Source organism: Diplotaxodon limnothrissa, linkage group LG2 (assembly GCF_057381915.1).
Source record: "Diplotaxodon limnothrissa isolate DT_005_m linkage group LG2, D_limnothrissa_male_GT1.1, whole genome shotgun sequence".
Taxonomy (NCBI): Eukaryota; Metazoa; Chordata; class Actinopteri; order Cichliformes; family Cichlidae; genus Diplotaxodon; species Diplotaxodon limnothrissa.
The window spans coordinates 3,124,499-3,144,896 of NC_140597.1; the positions used below are offsets into that span (position 1 = coordinate 3,124,499).

At 43.6% G+C, this 20,398-nt stretch overlaps 1 protein-coding gene across 1 annotated transcript in view; it reads left to right on the plus strand.

The window, feature by feature from the left end:
• uvssa (UV-stimulated scaffold protein A) overlaps positions 1–18,424 on the plus strand; it is a 36,793-nt gene extending 18,369 nt beyond the window's left edge. The window contains exons 9-15 of the mRNA XM_085365714.1: positions 2,663–2,774; positions 10,923–11,130; positions 11,355–11,483; positions 11,641–11,824; positions 11,916–12,027; positions 17,199–17,376; positions 17,961–18,424. Coding sequence (XP_085221840.1) covers positions 2,663–2,774; positions 10,923–11,130; positions 11,355–11,483; positions 11,641–11,824; positions 11,916–12,027; positions 17,199–17,376; positions 17,961–18,054 — 1,017 coding nt within the window. The 3' untranslated portion in view covers positions 18,055–18,424. The remainder of the gene's footprint in view (positions 1–2,662; positions 2,775–10,922; positions 11,131–11,354; positions 11,484–11,640; positions 11,825–11,915; positions 12,028–17,198; positions 17,377–17,960) is intronic.
• Positions 18,425–20,398: the final 1,974 nt, after the last annotated feature.

Below are 20,398 nucleotides of genomic sequence, written 5' to 3' on the forward strand. Positions count from 1 at the left end.
GAAAATGTTTAGAGCCTGCTGCAATTGGATTTATGACATGATAAATAACAAAAGGTGAGTGAATGAATTATTTTACAACGAGCCTGTCAATCAGAGCATGACGCTTTGATCGACAGGTACGCTGACACACACACGGTGTGCGGACCTCACTTTGGCAACTTAAATGACTGAACTGTAGTTTGTATTTATATGTTAATTAGCACTTATTAGCAGGTATCTGTGTGATCCACCAACAACACATACTGATGCAGCACGGCGTGGTTAAAACGCCAGCAGTAAGGGTTGCTGTCACAGTGCCTCAGGATCCTGTAAATATCAGTAACAGTCAGTAAACAAAGAAAATACAATGAATGAATCGACGGTTTGCACTGTGGCTACAATAAACACAGCAGCTAGTTATTTTGGTTCAAGGTTAGCGAGTTAGTCATTTCACTCAGATGACTTCATGTCAGTGTTTCTAATTTTAAAAGTATTTAACTGCTGCAAAACTCGAGCCTTTCTCTATTAAGTCTTATTGAAATGCACCCAACTGTATGTCTGTGAAGGTTCTCAGCCATCCAGGTCATCGTAGTCAAAGGAGCTTGCAAAGAAAAGCGTCTGGACTTCTTTAAGTTGCTTGAAGACGTTTCACCTCTCATCCGAGAAGCTTCTTCAGTTCTAAGGTCAAATGGTGGAGAGTCCCAGATATAAACCTAGTGGGAGTTTCCCCCCACAGAGGGACAAAAGGACCCCTGATGATCCTCTAATCGCCTGAGCCAAGGTGTGAAACTGGGTGTGGGTCCCAATCAGCCAGAGTTTCGGGTGAGTTCATTGTGAAACCTGGCCCCACCTTATCATGTGAATTCCTGAGGTCAGATGGCCCAGGATGTGAGTGGGCGTTAAGGCATCTGGGAAGGGATCTCAAAACTGGATTATAGATGGCAGAGAGTTGGTGTCGTAAACCCCGCCTCTGTTCAAAGATGGTCGCTCACAGTGGACATAGATGCTTCTTTCACTCCTCTTTCAAACCATCTGTCCTCTCTGTCCAAAATGTGAACATTGGCATCCTCGAAAGAGTGACCTTAAAGAGTGTCTTTAAAGAGTGACCTTAAAGAGTGTCCTTAAAGAGTGACCTTAAAGAGTGTCCTGAAGAAGCTTCTCGGGTGAGAGGTGAAACGTCTTCAAGCAACTTAAAAAAGTCCAGACGCTTTTCTTTGCAAGCTCCTTTGAGTACCCAATTGTAGAGTCTACCTTACAATATAAAGCGCCTCGAGGTGACTGTATGAATAAAATTGAATTGAAATTGAAGTAATTTAATGCATATTTATTCTAGAGGTTTTAATCCACTTGTACCGTATTTGTTCACATGTCATAAACGAGGTCTAATTTCTCTCTGATTCAAACCTTCTTCCACAATACGTCAGCCTTTGTAGCTGCATTAATGAGAGGTAATTAGGCTTTAATTGTTTAGTTGCTTGTTAACTGAATGTTGAGTATTGTAATATGAAGTGTTTTAATTGGTCTCTGCGTAGTGGATCAGAGGTGTGTATCCAGCTTTGTGACACGGTTAACTGAGTCTGTCCTGTGGTTGAGCTGTAAATGTGTGCGTGTATATATGTTGGGGGGAGGGACATGTGGGTAATTATTCAGGGACTCATTATTGGTAAACCAATTCTAACATTTTAATGGGCTTTATCAGCAGTAACGCAGCAGCCTTCTATCGCTCTCACACACACAATCGGGTATTACACTCTAATGAAAAAGAGGCGTTTGGGAATTAGAGGTTAGTTTAACGTTAGCTTTTACTGCTCCTCATAACACTAATCATTGTGATTATTATACTGCCAGATGTGCGACTCTGTGTGTGTGGCTCCTCAGCTGTTAAAAGCATAGGGCCACCGCACACAAATGCATGCACGCACACGGATTTGTGTTATGGAAATGAGCCTGTGTGTGTGTTGTGTTCTGCATTGTAGCCCAGCCAATGGCTAACAAGCTCACCAGGAAATTAAAAACCATAAATTTTGCTTACTACTGATAGAAGCTCATCACAGACACACACACATTGCCATCCCTCTCCCCTTAGCTAATAAGAAAACCAGAGTGATCCGCAGGAGAGTCGCACGAATTGTATATGCTGCCATCTAGTGGTGCAGCCATTACAGCGGTATTCGGGTGCAGCGACAGAGTAGTGTGCGCTGTTAGATTGATTGTGGTTATGCAGTATGTGAAAAAATTCATGGCCCATTTTTGTCATTAAACAATTAAAATAAAGATTCAAGTTAAGGCTGATAGAAGGCAGCTTGCACCCCATGGTTCAATAGTTCATCAAACCACCTTAAGTAACTTGAAATGATTAATTTCTGCATGACATTTAGTCTTTCCCAGGACAATGTTAGCTCAATCTTCTTTACAGCGCTGTTTCTGTTTGTTGAGGTTTGCGTGCATTTGTTGTTGTGGATTAGCAGCGTCTGGCTTCTACTTGCCTTCTTGATTCATGTTTTTCCACAGGACATCTTCTTTTACATGACTGCATCTACAACATTAGATTAGATGTGTGGAGTTTCCTGCAGCTGCTTTAACTGGATGCTTAAACATAAAAGGACATACTTTTAATGAAATGAAGCAGCTGTTATTTCACACTCAAAACTATGAAAAAGCTAACGATTCTCCCCTTCCTCAGATGAAGGTCTCTTCAGACGGAGAGGAGGATGACGACGATGATGATTTTGATGAAGTTCCAGAGAAAGAAGGTTATGAGCCACACATTCCAGAGCATCTGCGAGCCGAGTACGGTGAGTTTATGTACACAAACACACATGCATGTGCACTTCAAATCTACAGACACGTGCACAAACAGTGAGGTTAAGCTACAAAGCTGCTGTCCTGATCTCCTGAGATCCACACACGTACTCTACAAATAAACGATCGCACTTTAAAGTACTGGCCTTCAGCAGCTGGTAAAACGCAGGTAATGTGCTTCTTAAGTGGATTTATGTGCGTGTGCCCACAAACGTTTCTGCACAATACAAAGGAAAAGCAGCCAACATGATGAAGTATTTCGATATCATTAGTCCAGATTGTATCTTTAATGAGGAAACATTCATGATAGTTTGTCCATAACAAGCCCTTATTCTGAAATTTAATTCATCATTAATATTGTCCCAAAACTGGTCGTTTTGTTTTTACTTTGTTTGACTTCCTTTAAAAAAATATTCAAAAGCTTCAGAGGACGTCTGCTTTCAGTTTTCATTTAAGTGTGTTTAATAAAACTTTTGCCTTGACTATTTTCTACTGATTCTCAGACAGTAGGCTGTCTCCTGGACAGTAATGTCTCCTGGACAGTAGGCTGTCTCCTGGACAGTAATGTCTCTTGGACAGTAGGCTGTCTCTTGGACAGTAGGCTGTCTCCTGGACAGTAATGTCTCTTGGACAGTAGGCTGTCTCCTGGACAGTAATGTCTCCTGGACAGTAATGTCTCCTGGACAGTAGGCTGTCTCCTGGACAGTAATGTCTCCTGGACAGTAATGTCTCCTGGACAGTAATGTCTCTTGGACAGTAATGTCTCTTGGACAGTAGGCTGTCTCTTGGACAGTAGGCTGTCTCTTGGACAGTAATGTCTCTTGGACAGTAGGCTGTCTCTTGGACAGTAATGTCTCTTGGACAGTAGGCTGTCTCCTGGACAGTAGGCTGTCTCCTGGACAGTAATGTCTCTTGGACAGTAATTTCTCCTGGACAGTAGGCTGTCTCTTGGACAGTAGGCTGTCTCCTGGACAGTAGGCTGTCTCCTGGACAGTAATGTCTCTTGGACAGTAGGCTGTCTCCTGGACAGTAGGCTGTCTCCTGGACAGTAATGTCTCCTGGACAGTAGGCTGTCTCCTGGACAGTAATGTCTCTTGGACAGTAGGCTGTCTCTTGGACAGTAATGTCTCTTGGACAGTAATGTCTCCTGGACAGTAGGCTGTCTCTTGGACAGTAATGTCTCTTGGACAGTAGGCTGTCTCTTGGACAGTAATGTCTCTTGGACAATAGGCTGTCTCTTGGACAGTAGGCTGTCTCTTGGACGGTAGACTGTCTCCTGGACAGTAGGTTGTCAGATTAATGGCCTTCCCTTGTCATGACGTTATAAATGAAGGAGACATAATGTCTGAACTTGACTCAAAGTGTTGAATTGGTTTTTATAGCTTGTCTCTCGTCCAAACAGATTTTAATGCTAAAGAAGGCCGAAGACAACAGTAATCCCAGAGATGATGAACACGGCCAAAGCAACAGTCTAGTATATTTTTTTAAATCAATGCACTACCAGCTCAGCAACATCAAAAAGCCCAGTAAACACCTGACAGCTGACTGGTAGCCTATGTCACCATCTTCAGTCTCCTCTGAAAGTGCAGCAAACGTCTTGTCAAGTTAACTATTTTAGTTAAAACATCAACAATATGGTTGATTTTTAGCACATACCAATTTCAGTTCTGGGTTGATTTCAATCACTTTTATCTGGACATCACCTCGGTGAACAAAGCAGTCCTGCCTAGTCCTAATCCAGTCCTAATCTAAAGCTCTGTCATTATCCAATATTTAAAGATGAGTAACTGGGCTGTGTTGTAGACATCAGAGGTCTTGTCTAGAACCAAAATGATCGCATTTGTTTTTCATCTGAAGCTCCAGGTGTCCTGCAGTGTCCTCAGTGTGTTTTGTTACCGTTCGCCTGGCGAGGGCCACATTCTCATTCTTTGTTTTTTCAGACACTCTTTGATAAACTCCTCATCAGAGAATGGTGTGATGCTTTCTGTGATTCTGTGGGGAATCACAAAGCTGACTGTGACGGCTCCCAGGATGTGTAAAGCTTGGTACAACCGTTCCTGCTCTGCATTCGGCAAGCTCTTGCATTTCTGTGTGCTCTTCCCTAACTGATCACACACTCATCCGACTTTAATAAATTAATACTTAGTCCATGTCTTGGTAAAAATTCAAACGTTAGCGTGTGCTGGCATCCATCTCAGACGTCTGTTACAGTGAAGCTGCATTCTCTTGGACATGCACAATAAAAATAGGAGTCACTTTAAAAATAAAAGAAACAAAAGTTGTGTTGTGATTTCCCACAAAATAAAAAACACAGAAAGCCAGTTTCTTATGGGGAGTTTGCCAAAGATGTTTGGTGGCTGAAATGAGACAAATTGCATGATGTGCGCTGATCTCTCCTGAAGGCAGCGTAGGTTTGTAATAGAGACACTCTTGTTTCTGCAAGCCTTTTTCTGCTGCTTACATATGAATGGCTGTGAGAGTCCCTCGTATACCACGGCTGCATTGGACATGTATGGATCATGTCTAGCCTCCAGGCAGCAAACTGGGTTAAAGGTCAAATTTTCAGGTCAGTAACCAGCCGCCTGTGCATTTTATTGCTATGTCAGCTACATGATAACATTTTTTGCAAATCTAAGTTGCAGTTTGACTGTTTTTAATACGTACAAGCTCCAGGCAACAGTAAATACTAAAACCTCTCTCAGGATTTTAGTGTGTTCTGCCACGAGCAGCGCTGCCTCCACCCCTCCATCACTCATACGATTTCATATGTGAAGTTATGTACTGTGTGTGCGTGTAAGAGAGAGGCCGACCATATTTATGTGTTAGTGTTAATGACATCATAACACAGGATGTTGTTGCCCAGGCACTTATTGCTGGCTCAGCTATGTAGTTTGGCTGCACTGTGACCTTTGACCCCCAGCGAGTGCTTGGCACCACCTTCCTGAGTCATTACATTCACACTGAGCCTGTTTTACCTGTGAACCCATCCACTCCCGCCTCCCTCCATTACTAATCAGTTAGACGTTAGAGTAATTAGATTATATCTGATGGGCCCAAAACAGCTGTGCGTGCGTGTGTGTGTGTGCACTTGTGCGTGCGTGTGTGTGTGTGTGCACTTGTGCGTGCGTGTGTGTGTGTGTGCACTTGTGCGTGCGTGTGTGTGTGTGCACTTGTGTGTGTGTGTGTGTGTGTGTGTGTGTGTGTGTGTGTGTGTGTGTCCCAGGGAATAAACCAAAGCTCTGTTAAAATGCAAAGCAGCCCCCCGTGCAGCCATGTGGGGGAATAGAAGCCATATTTTAAGTGCTCTGCCCGTCAGCAAAATGTTTCTAGGGTGTGTGTTTGTCAGGGTGATTAGTGGCCTAGGTAATGATCTAGAGGGGCCACACCAAATTAACAATGCAACCTCTTTAATGAGCCCCTATTAGCCCTGCACTCAGATTTGACCACCCATCGTCAAATGGACACACACACACGCACACACGTGTACACACACACACAGAGAGTCCCAATGCCATCTTCTTTAAATTGTAAAGAAATAAGAAGTATTTGGACTTTGACTCAGTGTTTCTGCTTTGCCTGCACACATCACTGTAGTGGGTGTTCAATCAAACAATCAGGTACAGGCTTTCATCTTTAATCCAAATGTTTACGAGTTTTTGCTGGTTTTTAGATGAAGTCCAGGACTTTTCAGAAACCCAAATGTGATTGGACACATTGCTCTTGCATAATTATAAATGTAAGGATGGATCGTTGAAGCCTTGGTAACAGGTTGTAGTGAGTACTCAGCTGAAATGTAAATGTTAACACCGAATGTTGCATTTACTCAGACGGGCAGCTTCATTTCTTTTTCTGCTTTAATTTTTGTCTTCACTAAATGAATGAATGTTCCTGTTGGGTCGAGAGGTGAGGGGTTTGACCTGGTGAATTAATGGTCCTGCAAGATCAAAAGTAGAATCCGATGTATGGATGGGTGAGAGTTCGTCTTTGTTCCTCCCCTATCATATCCATTTTCCTCTCTCTCCTAATTTCCTTGATCACAATAGCATTTCAGTTCCTCTCACTCTTTTCATCTCTGCCAGTGGATCACATTTATCATTTTTTTAGCATTTCCTCTTCTTTCTTTTCAATTCTTCCTGACTTCGTCCACTCCTTCTGTTTCTCGTCTTCCCGTGTCCCCTTCTTTCCACTTTCTCATTCCACCTCTCTGTCTTGTTCTGTCATCCTGATTATCAGTCCTCTTATCCCTCTCCCTGCTGTCAGTACACTATCGCTCTCTTTCTCAAATTAACATTTTAATTACAGGCCCTGCTTAACCTGGGAAAATCAATACCTCTTCCTGCCTTTCCTCTCTTTCTCTTTCACTCTTTTTTTCTTGCACCCTGTTAACCCCCCGCATTTGTGTCTTTCTCTAACAACCCAGGCACACACACACACACACACACACACACACACACACACGCGCGCACAAACACACACACACACACACACACACACACACACTACTATACACATTTCCTCCCATTGATCTGTGTGTCTTAACATCCACAACAAGCAGACTAACCTCTTCCATTTGGTGCTCTGAAATGAGCAGGTGTGTGTGTGTCTGTGTGTGTTTGGGGAGGTATTTTAATTCCCAATCTCCATGAACTGGGAAAAGCGCCATGAATTATTTAAAAAATCACTGTCATGTAAAACTACACTCACCAGTCAAATCTGATTTTAACAAAAAACAAAATTATCAGCAACAAATGTCGTTTATTGGAGGTTATCCGGTCGTTAAGTGATGACGTGACGAATCCTACTTCCGGGTCTAAAGTAGTCTGCGTTTAATATGGCTTTTGTGTTGTTAACATGTTTAATGTTTTGTATTTTCTTCTATTTAATCTCAAAAAGCTCCTAAAACAGTCAGTGATCACTGTTGACCTCCCTCGGCTTTTATTACCGCTAATCATTTATTTAAGCTCAGTTTTTAAAACCTTAGGATGTAGCTACAGCCCAGCCCATGCAGCTGTATATGAATGACTAACCTCGTATTGTGGATGGATTATCTCAGTAGTTCTCCTGGCTGAAGTTTGGTCCTTTTACAGCATCCTGCCATGCGATTACATTTGTTCCTGACCACCGAGAACACTCACGCTAACTTTTATCGAGTGGAAAAAAAGTTAGCTTGTTTATATTATGCTAACATAGCTGTGTCGCTAGCGGTCACGTAGCACATCATTATATACCAGCTAGCCCAACTTCAGTAACCCTACAAACGTCACTGCTGTTTAGTTTTCTGTCTTCATTTATGCTGGAAGTGATAACAGAGCTGTACGTTTGAATTTGTTTCCAAAACCCCGCAGTCAGGACATGCTATATTGTATTTAGATAGAAGCTAGCAGGGAGTTAGCTCGCTAGCTTCTAACTCCGTTAAATGTCATAAATTCCGTTTTCATGGATGCCTGGATGTTAAACTCAGTTGTTACACCTGGTAGAGCAGAACGCTGATCATTTTATTAAAGATGAAAGACTTTAGACAGTTTTTCAACTCTCAGTAATGCCATAGGGATCGTTTGATATATGGACCTGCAGCGGAGTTTAGACCCAGACACGGCTAGTGACGTCAGACTGAACGACCGGATACAGCTGTCATGAGCTGTGCTCTTACAGAATCATCCCATAGATTTCAGCTGAGTTTCACTTTGAGTTTCAAGTCTCGTTGTCATATTTCTGATATAGGAAATGTATGCTTACCTAGATCTCGATCTATGCCTGCCACTGCACAGCCGAAAGTCAGGTTGATTGAATTGTTGGGGTTTTGTTTGTGCAGTCTCTGGAAGTAGATGTATTTTGTTTCAACGAGCCTGTCTCGGTTATTGCACACTTAGTCTTCAGGATGGCTTGTAAACTCCATGCGATTGCTTTCTGTCATTTTAGATGCTTCTCGAATCTCGTTTCCGGTGACCGCCTGTATCTTCTCCGGATTCACTAACTCCATTTGCAACGCAGTAAATTACGGAAATCGTGATCACAGTTACTGTGCTGTTTTTCCCTGTCCCTGACTTTATTCCCCATTTCCATCTGCTGCTGTTATATTAGCAGTTTGTTGTTAGCATGAACTGATTCTGCAGTTCGTGCCCAAAAGAACCCAGTGCAGGAGAAGAGTACACGAAGAGTGCTGGTTGAAGCTTAAACAGTGCAAAGAATACAGAGTGATTAAAACATCACTGAGTCATTTCAGTTAATGCATGCTCTCCAGTGGACTGTGTGTAAACGATAGACTTCTAAGGTCTTCCAGGTGTTTTATCTGCATTCCTCCTGATGACCAGATGCTTCTGTGAGCCAGCAGCTCAGGGGGAAGATGACCTTCAGCTTCTTTGCTCTGTGGCCTCAGAAACACAGCTTTTCTGACAGGTTTATGGCCTCAGCTACTACCTTTGAGTGTTATTGAAAATAGCATGTCCATTTAGTAAATGATGTCCAGAAGGATGATAAAGCTGGTTATGCTTTACGGCAGCGCTACATTGAGCATACAATGTCCTTCAGATTCATCCCTTGCTTGTCATTTTCTGATTATTGTAAGAAGGTGACTGTAACAATGAGGCTTTAAGACAGAACTTTACTAATCGAATGGCGATGTCACAGTAGCTTTAGCCATCTTTTATATTATTAAGTTGACTGGTTTTCTTATCAGGCGGTTGCTGGTTTGTTTCCTGCCTGCTCCAGTCTACATGCCACACATCCTTGGGCAAGATACCAACATCAAGTTCCTCTCCAGTGCATCCTTTGGAGCAGCGGTCTCCAACCTTTTTTGTGCCATGGACCGGTTTATGCCTGACAATATTTTCACGGACCGGCCTTTAAGGTGTCGCGGATAAATACAACAAAATAAAACTAGTACCAGTACCGAAAAAAGAAAATTTATTCATAACACACGTGAAAAGACCCAGGGAAACAGAGTTAACGATAAAAACGATAACAAAATAACGCTGAAAACCGAGAAAAACCCTGAAAACCAGACATTTCACACCTGAGGCCTCAACTCTCACGGACCGGTACCGGTCCGAGGCCCGGGGGTTGGGGACCGCTGCTTTGGAGTATGAATATGTGTGAATGTTAGATAGAAAGCACTTACCCATAGGAAGTAGTGCTTGTATGAATGACTCAGTGAGTGTGCTGCAAAGTGCTTTGAGTGCTCAGACAGAAAAGAAAAGCTCTTTATAAGAAACAGTCCATGTACCGTTTAATTAAAGAAGAAGAAAGAGTCGGAAAATATGAACCTGTCTTATTGTTTGAACAGGCCGTGCACCGTGTGAATGACTTGTGTTAGTCTCTTGTGCCAGTGATTGAATCCCTGAAGCACTCGGGTCAGTCCTAATAATGTTTGGGATCAGCATGTTGGCAGCTCTCGGCTTACTGCATCCCTCTGATCTCACCTGCTGTGTGTGTGTGTTTAAGTCTTGTTCAATCCCCGGAGACTCCAGATGATATTGTGCTTGACCACACACACACACACACACACACACACACACACACACACAACAGCCAGCGTCTGACTTCACTTATCCTGGAGATATAACCCCACACTGCTGGAGGTCTGTCTTCATTCCTGTCGGCACTCCAGATCAGGCAGTAATCCCAGATGTACCAATGTGGGCAGAAAATAAAAGGGGACTTCTTTATATACTCAAGTGCTCAAAACTCTTTACATAACATGCCTCATTGACCCATTCACACACATTTTCAGCACTATTTTTCTGCACTTACTTTCTGTCTAATGTGCGCACATGCTCACACTCCAATGAACACAACTCGGGGTTCAGAAGGTTCTGTGAAGGTTTCAAGAACTATCGCTCAATACCACTTTCAAAAATTCAAGTCTGGCTCCTAAGAAGCCAAACATGTAAGAGGGAGCGGCTCAAGAGTTCAGCAGCTTGGAGAGAGCACAGAAAGCATGCTAAAGTTTCAGTGGCCATGTTCTCAGGTGACATTAATGAGCAGGTGATGTTAGCGATCACCACTGATGTTGGCCATTTTAATCAGAGGAAGGAAGAGTGAGCAGCCTGTTTTCACTATTAGTTCTTGGGAGCTGGAGCGAAAATAAACCCAGATGTCAGACGAACCGGTCCTTACACATTGATATCCGCCTCTCTCTGCAGGTTTGGATCCCTCTCCTTCCACCTCAACAGGATCAGTCGCAGAAAAGAAACCTTCCACTAAAAAACCTGCAGCTCCTCCTCTTTCTTCCTCCTCTTATTCTTCAATGAGGCGGCTGAAGCAGCTTGCAGAAGAGGTTCAGGATCCAACCTCTGTTGTCGCCACACTGCACCTCCTTAGAGAGAAGATGCCGCCGCCCATAGAATCCAGGTGAAGTCTGACCGCTGCCTCTGCAGGTCTGCTTTCTGTAAACCCCCAGCAACCATCTCCCACCCCCTCCTCTTCTCACTACATTATAGTCATATAGTAACACTGCCGTGTTATGTCTCAGTGACGCCAACTGTTGTAAATATAAAGGAGAGACTAGAACAGTGTGAAGTCTGAGGAACTTGGAAAGGTTTTTAATGGTTCTCCAAACGTGTTCCATTTAGCAGCAGCTCCTCGGAGCCCAGTTCATCTCAGTCCAGTTCAAAGCAGACCAGTGTCAACGCTCCAGTGGTTCCATTTGGTTTGGACCTGTTCTACTGGGGTCAGGAGCAGCCCAGCGCTGGCAGGATCATTAAGTATGCACCAGACAAGCACCGTCCCTAGTTTACTGATCTGTGTGTTGTGTCACAGATGATAAAGTAAAAAGGATCATTTTAATGTGATATTAAAGCTACAGAGCGTTTACTCTTCTTTAACATTCATTTAACATGTGTCACATTCTTTCCGCTGCAGGTCAGCCTCTCAGCACCAGTTCTGGGTTCCAGCAGAGGTGGAGGAGGAGGTGGAGAATGAAGAGCTGCTGGCAGAGAGCAGGAGCAGATACATCTCCTTCCCTGGGAGCTTCGTTCCTGTCAGCCATTTCTGCAGAGCTCCACTGGGTGATGGCAAGCTCTGTCAGCGGCAGGACCGCTTCAAGGTAACAGGATAAACTTGGAGTCTGTCATAAAGTGAGAAGCTGTTGGTCTCCCTCTGGCTCACCAAACTGAGCGAGGCCTGTGTCTCCTCAGTGTCCTTTCCATGGCCCCATCGTTCCACGAGACCAGGAGGGTCGACCCTGCCGGCAGGAGGACCGAGAGAGGGAGGAGCAGGAAGAAAGGAGGAAGAGAGAGCAGCAGCCTGGTGAGAAGTGAAAAATACAAACACATTTGAATCACACAGAAGAAATGTCATCAGAGGGATAACTTTTAACAATAGCATCAAAGGTTTGTAAGGGAAGGGCACACAGAGTCTTTGTGACTCTAGAGGAAGGAGGAGGAAGTCAGGAGTGGCAGAGAAATATGCGAGCGGTTCTGGGTGGATCTGGGATTACATCAGGGCTGACCTCTGAGCCTGTGGTTGTGGACAGGGTGACAGAGGCTATGGAGATGCTCGAAGTGAGTGTAGGGAGTCAAGCCTTGAGGGGGAGGCATGTTCTGGAGTAGAGAGGATGGAAAGTCTGTAGAAATGAGAAACATGCACGAATGAGACGGAGGCAGGTGTCAAGGGTGATGTGTGACCGAGGTGGCAGTGAGAGCTCTATGATGTATGCAGGCTGTGGCACTGCCACAAAGACAGGACCTGGAGTTGGAGGTGGAAGAGTTAAAAATGCTCAGCTTTTCTTTGAGAGTAACCAAGAGTGACAGAATTAGAAATGAGTGTATGTGAGGGACGGCTCAGGTCATGTGGCTGCGTCTCCAGTCTGCAGGATGTCCAGCAGCTGCCTGCAGTGTCTTAACCAGCTGCTCTGTGTGTGTGTGTGTGTGTGTGTGTGTGTGTGTGTGTAGCTGTAGCTTGCAGTCCAGTGAGTTGTGAAATAGCATCTTTTGTTACCAACTACAGTATCGATCCAAGAGTCTTAGACGCACATACACACACATCAGCTTCACAGTAGGGGGGCGCTGGCCTGAATAACTTGATGAACTGTTGGCCTCAGCTGCTTTTACCTCTTCAAACATCCACAGGCACATACAGTGAGCCTAAACAGCCAGTAACACACACACTTCCTACAGTAGCAGCTACGCTCAAACATAATTGTTTTTGCTGAATTATTGCCTTATATCCATGCCAAGGGTTGCCCGTAGTAACCACCCCTGTAGACCGCTCCAAGGAAGCTAATATCAGACTCTGACTGTAAGTGTATTTGTAACAGTACAGTTGTGTTACCAAAAAGTTCTGTCAGCCAGAGAATAAAAATCAAAAGCTTCACTTGATGTAACCATAAAATTCCATCAGTACAATCTGTCAGCAGTCTGGATCCTCTCTGAATGCTTTTAGAGGATAAGAAGTACTTTAGCTGTTAGTGTCATTTGCCGTCCAAGAGCACTGTCATCATGGAAGTCTTCTTTGAGTTACTGTCAGTCATGTAGCAGCAGTGCCTTTGTTTTACAGCTATATTAATCCTGCAGTGTCCACAAAGCAATAGCTGAACCTTCCTGCTTAATTGCTTCCAGATGACCACAAGTCAACAAAGTACAACAGGGTGAGCTGGCTGATGTGAACCCGGTCGAGATTAGCGTCAGTCTTCCTGGTCGGCTTCCTTATACTGAAGTCAGTAGGGCAGCGAAGGATTTCTTAATGGAGTTTGATGAAGCCGGTGACTGACAGATGAGAAGCAGCAGGTGGTGAGGAAGCACACAGCCGGCCTAAAGAAACGATGTCTAACTTATCAGAAAGTAGAAGCAATTTATTATCCATATTATTATTTAGGGTGTGAACTAGAAATTGAAAACTATAGACAGACACACCCACAACACAAAAGGCAATTAGGAAATGGAGGAAATCAAAGATTATAAATATTCGTGTTTTAATTGAATCCATTTGCTGTCAAGTTTCCGGATTAAAAGCTAAACTGAACACAGATTCCTATAAGCTACAGCCTGTAAATCATAGTGAAGATTATTTTTCAGTCTTCTGGTGAATACTGCAGGCATCTGTTGCTATGGTGACTCAGTTCTATTTACAACTGTTAGTGAAATTTACTGCTACTATCTAGCCACAAATGTTTTCATAGGACTCTGTGCAGCCCTTTGAAGTAAGTACTACTTTACTGCTTCCATAGGAGTTTAGTAGCAACCCGATGCTCTTAATCAAGTGCACTTGATTAACTGTTCATCAGCATGTGGAAAAAAGCAGAATTAGTGGAGCATCCAGGGCGAAAGACATCAGCAGCTGTTGCTGCCCATCAGTATTAGAGAGGTTACGAAGTCATTACCAGATGATATGAAGTTTATTAAGATTATTCACAAGTGCAAACAGTCAAGACAGTCGCCATCTTTCCAGGAGGACACATCCCAGCATATTCGCCCTGCCATGGGTGAATATGCTGCTCCCATGCTCAGAGAAACAAAACAACAAAAGCCAGTTACATCTTAGTCTCTGCACGACTCAGAATGTCAGATGTTCGAGTTTATGACAGTAGAGGAACTAACAGCCAGGGTTTGGAAGGGTCACCAGAAGACAGCCGCACAAGACGAGCTTCATTCACTAATGTTTGTATGGAATCATTCTTATTCTGCGCAGAAAGTTGGTTCCCACGCAACGTTTATGAAAAGTGCGTGCCAGCCTATTTTGTTCTTATTAGCAAGTCGGACTCGTTCGGAAACAACAGCCTTGTGCGATCTCTACTACGATCTGCATACTGCCCTGCCCCCGTTTTTCAATCTAAGGAAACATGTTTCTCTCCAGGTGAAGCGGAGGTGGCGATGTGTCTTTAGAGGAGCCTGCACCTCTAGGCAAGAAATAAGGAGGAAGTCTGACTATATATATATATATATATATATATATATATACTATAGATATTGTGCTTTTCTTCTCTCCCAGAGTACTCAAAGCACTCTATACAACACATTCACTCAGTCACTTTTCTTCTACGTTTTCAGTGCTTCCTCACGAACATTCATCCATCGAAGCGCAACTTGGGGTTAGTATATTGCCTAAGGATAAACTGGAGGAGCCAGGAATCGAACCACTAACCTTCCGATCAGTAGATGGCCTGCTGTACCGCCTGAGCTACAGCCACCCCAACTAGAAAGTTAAATAATGTCTGAGGTGTAAGGCGGGAGCCTGCAGAGGCGCACTCAGGAGTGGTGACCCTTTAAAAATAAACGAATGAATAAAAAGGGACACAAGAAAAAGTAGAATACATCTGCCAAAATCCAGATCTTCCAGCATTCATGGGACAAACAAAACAACAGTCATCGTTGCCATGGAAACGGTGTGGGAAGCTGCACCTCTCCCAGCTTCCTTCCTTGACCTCAAATGTTTTTTAGTTTCTCACATTCAAGGTGCAGGCTTCTCTCTTACAACATCACCTGGATAACATAGAGAACTGTGGGCGGGGCACAAGTTCTGTTGGCGCAGAGCTCAGAACAGAGGCAGGTAAAGTCACACAGAAGACAGACATTTCAAGGTAATGCTGCTGAAGGTGGTTCTACAATTTACTGACCAATGGGGTGTGCTTTGATTTTTACCTGCACAGAGACACAGAGGTCTGTGCAAATGTCCTTTTTCTCATGACTGTGTTACTCTTTTTTTTTTAAAGCTCTGCTCTTGTCTTATAATAAGAATTGTATGTTGCGTTATGCGTCTGACTCAGACCCACACACACACACACACACACACACACACACACACACACACTCTTACCAAAAAATAAGAAGTCCATTCAGGTGATTGACAGGAGGAGGGAAATGGATGCTGTGCTACTCTGTCACATATATGCAGGCTCCTTGTGTTAAGTGATGCGTAACCGAGTTACATTTGAACCAACCAAAGACCCCAGGCGCACACACACCTCTGCCCCCTGCCCTAACACACACACACACACACACACACACACACACACACACACACACACACACACACACACACACACACACACACAGAGACCCCAGCTGGACAGACTAAGAGGTGTTGACGGAGAAAAGAGCCCTGCTGCAACACTGATTAAATTCCCACTGTTATTCGCGCTTGCCTGTCTTTTTTCTCCTCTCGTGCTTTTCTTTCGATTCTTCTTTCATCTCTTCTCTTTTTATTTTCTCTGAAACTTTCAACAACAAAGTGACACACACTCTGAACACGCATGAATGTAAATGCAGCTGCTCCTCTTATAGCAATATTGAGTCCCCTAAATACACCAGCTGCTTTTCAATTACTGCTCCAGCGTGTGTGAGAGTGTGATGAGGGATAGTTGAAGGTCCAGTCAGACCCGGGTCAGAGCAGCTGATTAATAACCCTGCATACACGCTCGCTCTGAGCTGGGGTCAGTGTTTTGACGGAGTGTGTGGCTTCAGGCCCATCACAATCACGGTGTAATTACTTTGCATTACCGCAGGTTTATCTGGAATTCCTTCGCAGTACATCATTAACTAGAAACGTCTCTTCGTTTAGATCGTCATTGCTCTGCATTACTGCTGCTTTTACTTTATCAGCCAGAATTATGACGTTACAGTTTTCATTAACACCAAAATTGCATCCGAATGAGCCGCAGGACACACGGTTTACGACCCGTGCTCTGTAAGGCCCGCCGCTGTGAGCTCATTTACATTATCACTTCTAATTACTTCATTACACTTCTCAGTCAAATTGGTTTTTGTTCAAGTTTTAGGCTTTCATAGCAGCTCATACAGGGAGTAACCTCACACGCACCAGGCCTTTGTGGCTGAAACACACAAAGTACGCGTGCAGAGAGAAGTTTAATATCCTCATTTTTAAATGTTTGTTTGTTTTAGTCCAGTTTGAGGCTTCAGTCCCAGTCTTAACCTTAGTCCATAGGCTGTATAGAAAAGCTGGACAATAAGTGAAACCTGGATTCTTTTAAATCATTAATAGTGTGTAGAAGTCTGAGAAAATTCCCCTCAGCTGCCTTGGTCTATGATCTCAGAGAACATTTTCCTAATGGCCATATTGGATTAAACAACATAAAGTCCTGTTTGTAAATCCTGGCAGGGATCCTGGGGCAGGACGTCAGTCCAGGCTGACGTGAAGTGGTCCGATGGTGAACGGGTATTTCTTTTAATCCCGTGGCCGTGCTGCTACAGGACGCCCACTGCTGTCAAAGCCACAGGTGTTGCTGCACAGAACAAATCTCAGCTGAAATGAAAAAAGTTTTCATAGTTTTCTCAGGACCTCTGATCTTGTCCCACTGTTGCGGCAGCTCTCTCTGTTCCACCTGGCAGATCTTTGCACCGCACTGCTGGATTATATAGACAAAAGTGCCACGCCTCTTCATCTCTCTGAATGAGGTGCGATGAAGAGCGGGAGAATCCTAAACGTCCTCCAGGAGCAGAGTAACATTGGTCTCTCTGTTGCAGATTGGCGAGATGCAGAGTTGATGCGAGACATTGAGGCAGCAACAGGAGAGGACCTGGGTTCTGAGCGGCTGGGCGGTAAAAAAGGGAAAGGAAAGAAGAAGAAATACCCCCACCTCAGCGACCTGAAGCAGAGCAGCAACACGTCCCGCTGCAGACTAGAGAAGAAAGTCTTTAACAAGTACGGATGCTAACTTCAGCTTCTAGATGATTCTCTGAGTGTAGGAGCTAAGTGCTTGGTGAAACTGGAAACAACCAACTAACTAAAAGATGGAAACTTTGTCATAGACAAAACAGTGTGGCGTACATCGAGTTAAATAAAGTTAAGCCACTGAACACAGGCCTCAAAAAGGCACCTCACTGCTAAAGTGTCATCTATGGGTAGGCTAGCTAAGACCCAATTAATCAGTGTATTTTAGGCACTTACTAGCATCATATCACAAGAAACACATCATTTGTTTTCTTTCACCAAATCTACAAAACAAATCCACAGATGACACTGTGATGGAAATGAAATTCTATTTTTGCACCATCGAGTTGATTCTCAAAGTGCTCTTAGTCCAAGGCCTAGACCAAGTCCATAAAATAACCAATGATTCATTATTTTTTAAACTGTGGAGGCAAGTATCACAGTCTAAGAGTAGAAATATGGAGCTAGAGATGAGCAGAATGGGTTTTAGCTCCTGGGCTTAAAGTTGTTGTTTCTTTGGATTTTTCCCATCAATCCTTCTCATTTCCTCCCTGCTCTGTTCTCCCTCCCTTCAGGAGTTCCCTGAGACGAGTGGCTCAGGTGATGAATAAGGCCGACAAGAGGAAACACGACAAGTTCTCCAACCAGTTCAACTATGCTCTCAACTAAGCTCGTGTGCCTTTAACTGAAGTCAGACGGGTGGAGCGTTGCTCTCAGTAACCTTTCAGCCCCCGACCGCTCCTGCGTTTATCGTTTGTTATTTATATGTCTCTTTTATGTCTCCACCTCTTGTAGAGATTCAGGGAAACAAGGAGCTAAAGAATGCATTGTCACATTTCAAATTGGAACTTTTTGTATTTGTAGTTGAGCTTATGAGGCGGACTCTGTAGGAACAGTGAAGGAGGCGGAAGCTGGAAGACTGAATCGCCAAACCTGATCCACAGTTTTGTACAATAAAGGTGAAATGTTAAGGGTCCAGAGTTGTTGTTTCTTTGTAATGAAAGAAGAAGTGTTTCAATAATTGCTGGGAAATATGATGATAAAGGATTCTGTGTGTTCTACCTCAAAGCTGATGCTCGATACAGGACATGAAAGTTGTTTCATATGATATCACTTCTGTGGCAGCTGAAGCTAAAGCTAGTGATCAGCTGACTTTTACGCTTTCTTATTACGTCGGTGTTTTGTGCGACTGACAGGTTTCAAATGTGTTTTAGTGAGAATAAAATTGTAAACCTGCATCTTGTTACATTTTTGCCTTTTTTCTGTCCTTTCAAACGAGATTCATTGAACACAACAACACTGACTGTGGGAAAGTTCTCCTGTGAAGCTATTTTAGGAATAAGTGGCAACTAAGGGGAGTAAATAAATATATATTTGCAACACTATATTGAAAAGACAGGTGATATTTGGTTTACATTGCAGTGACATCACGAGAACAGCAGACATCCTGCAGCTTAAGAAAAATGATTTGCATCTTTTCTCTGTGATCTGTGATTCTCTGCACTTAATGAAGAGCTCACAGCTCAGTTATGCATTTCCATCAAATTACACGTCTTACAGAGAATGTTTTTTCACAAATGGTTGAAACTAAATAATTTAGCTTCAGTAACACAAGATCCTACATTTCTCATAGCACAACTAATGATGCCTGGTAGGGGCAACGTGGCGTTGTTGGCACTGTTGTGTCACAGAAGGTTCTGGGGTCACATCGTCAGCGTGTCTGTGTGGAGAACCCCATGTCTGCATGGGTTCTCTCTGGCTTCCTCCCACAGTCCAAAGACTTACATGGGGTCAGTTTAATAGGCTGTAAGTGTGAGTGTGAGTGTTCTGTGTTTGCCTCTGGCCCTATGACAGCTGGGATAGGCTGCAGCCCCCATTAAACCTGTACTGGATAAGCAGGAGAGGATGGATGAATGGTTGGAACTTGTACTCCGCTGACTTCTGATTGTGGATTTTGTAGGGTTGGTCCTGGCCTCCCATGGGACACCTTAAAGCCTCATCTCATCCATGATTTGCTCTGCCTCTCCAGGCTTCACTGCTTGCTGCTGCTGCCTTGATCTGATGCCACGAGGATCCACCAGCACTCCTCCCCAGCAGACATGCCGTTCCTGAAACACTCACACAGACTTCCTTAGCCTGTCCTACCACCTCACTCCGGACTGTTTCAGCGTCATTAAATCCCTTGGACTTCTATATTATCCATAAAGGCGGCAATTTTGTCTATGCAGAACATGGTTGTTCCTTTGTGCTGTCTAACAGGCACGTGGAACGTGTTATTCAGTCGGTACTTTTGCAATGATGACATAACAAATCTAATGATTCTGGGATCCACACCTGTCCAAACATCAGCTATCATTTTATTGCTGGTTATTATTATTATTATTATTATTATTATTATTATTATTATTATTATTATTACCATTATTAATAAGAAATGCTAAAACCTGCAGCTCCTCTAGTGGCCACTTGATCCTGGTTAAAAAAAATTTGTGAGTCCTCAATGACCGTCATGTTAAAACGTCCAGTTTACAGCAAAAACTACGGAACATGTTTACAGCCTGCTGCATAACAGCGGGTTCCTCCTTCGTGACAGTTGGAAAGCTTAAATCAGGGGTGTGGCTGCCGTGATTGACAGGTGTGCTGAAACAAGGAGCTGTAGCTCTAAAAGTCAGTCACTCCCACACGACGCCCACACACACTAATTTATCTGTTTTGGGCTTGTTTCATTTATACCAGTTTGTGGGGAAAAACTGTGATAATATAGCTTCAAGCATTAATTGTGCTGCCAAATGTGTATCAACACTTTTGTTTAAGCTGTGCTGAGATCTGAACCCAAACCTCAACACAGCTTTTTCAAGTTAAACTATTAACCAAACTAGAACTTCAGTTGCTCTAAGCAGTTTCATATGATTGGCTGTAGATTGTTAAGCTACTGGATGAGTGCACAGAGTACCGTCTTCTAACTTGGTATTCTATATGAAGCAATTTAAGTTCAGGATGGGATGTTGTGGGA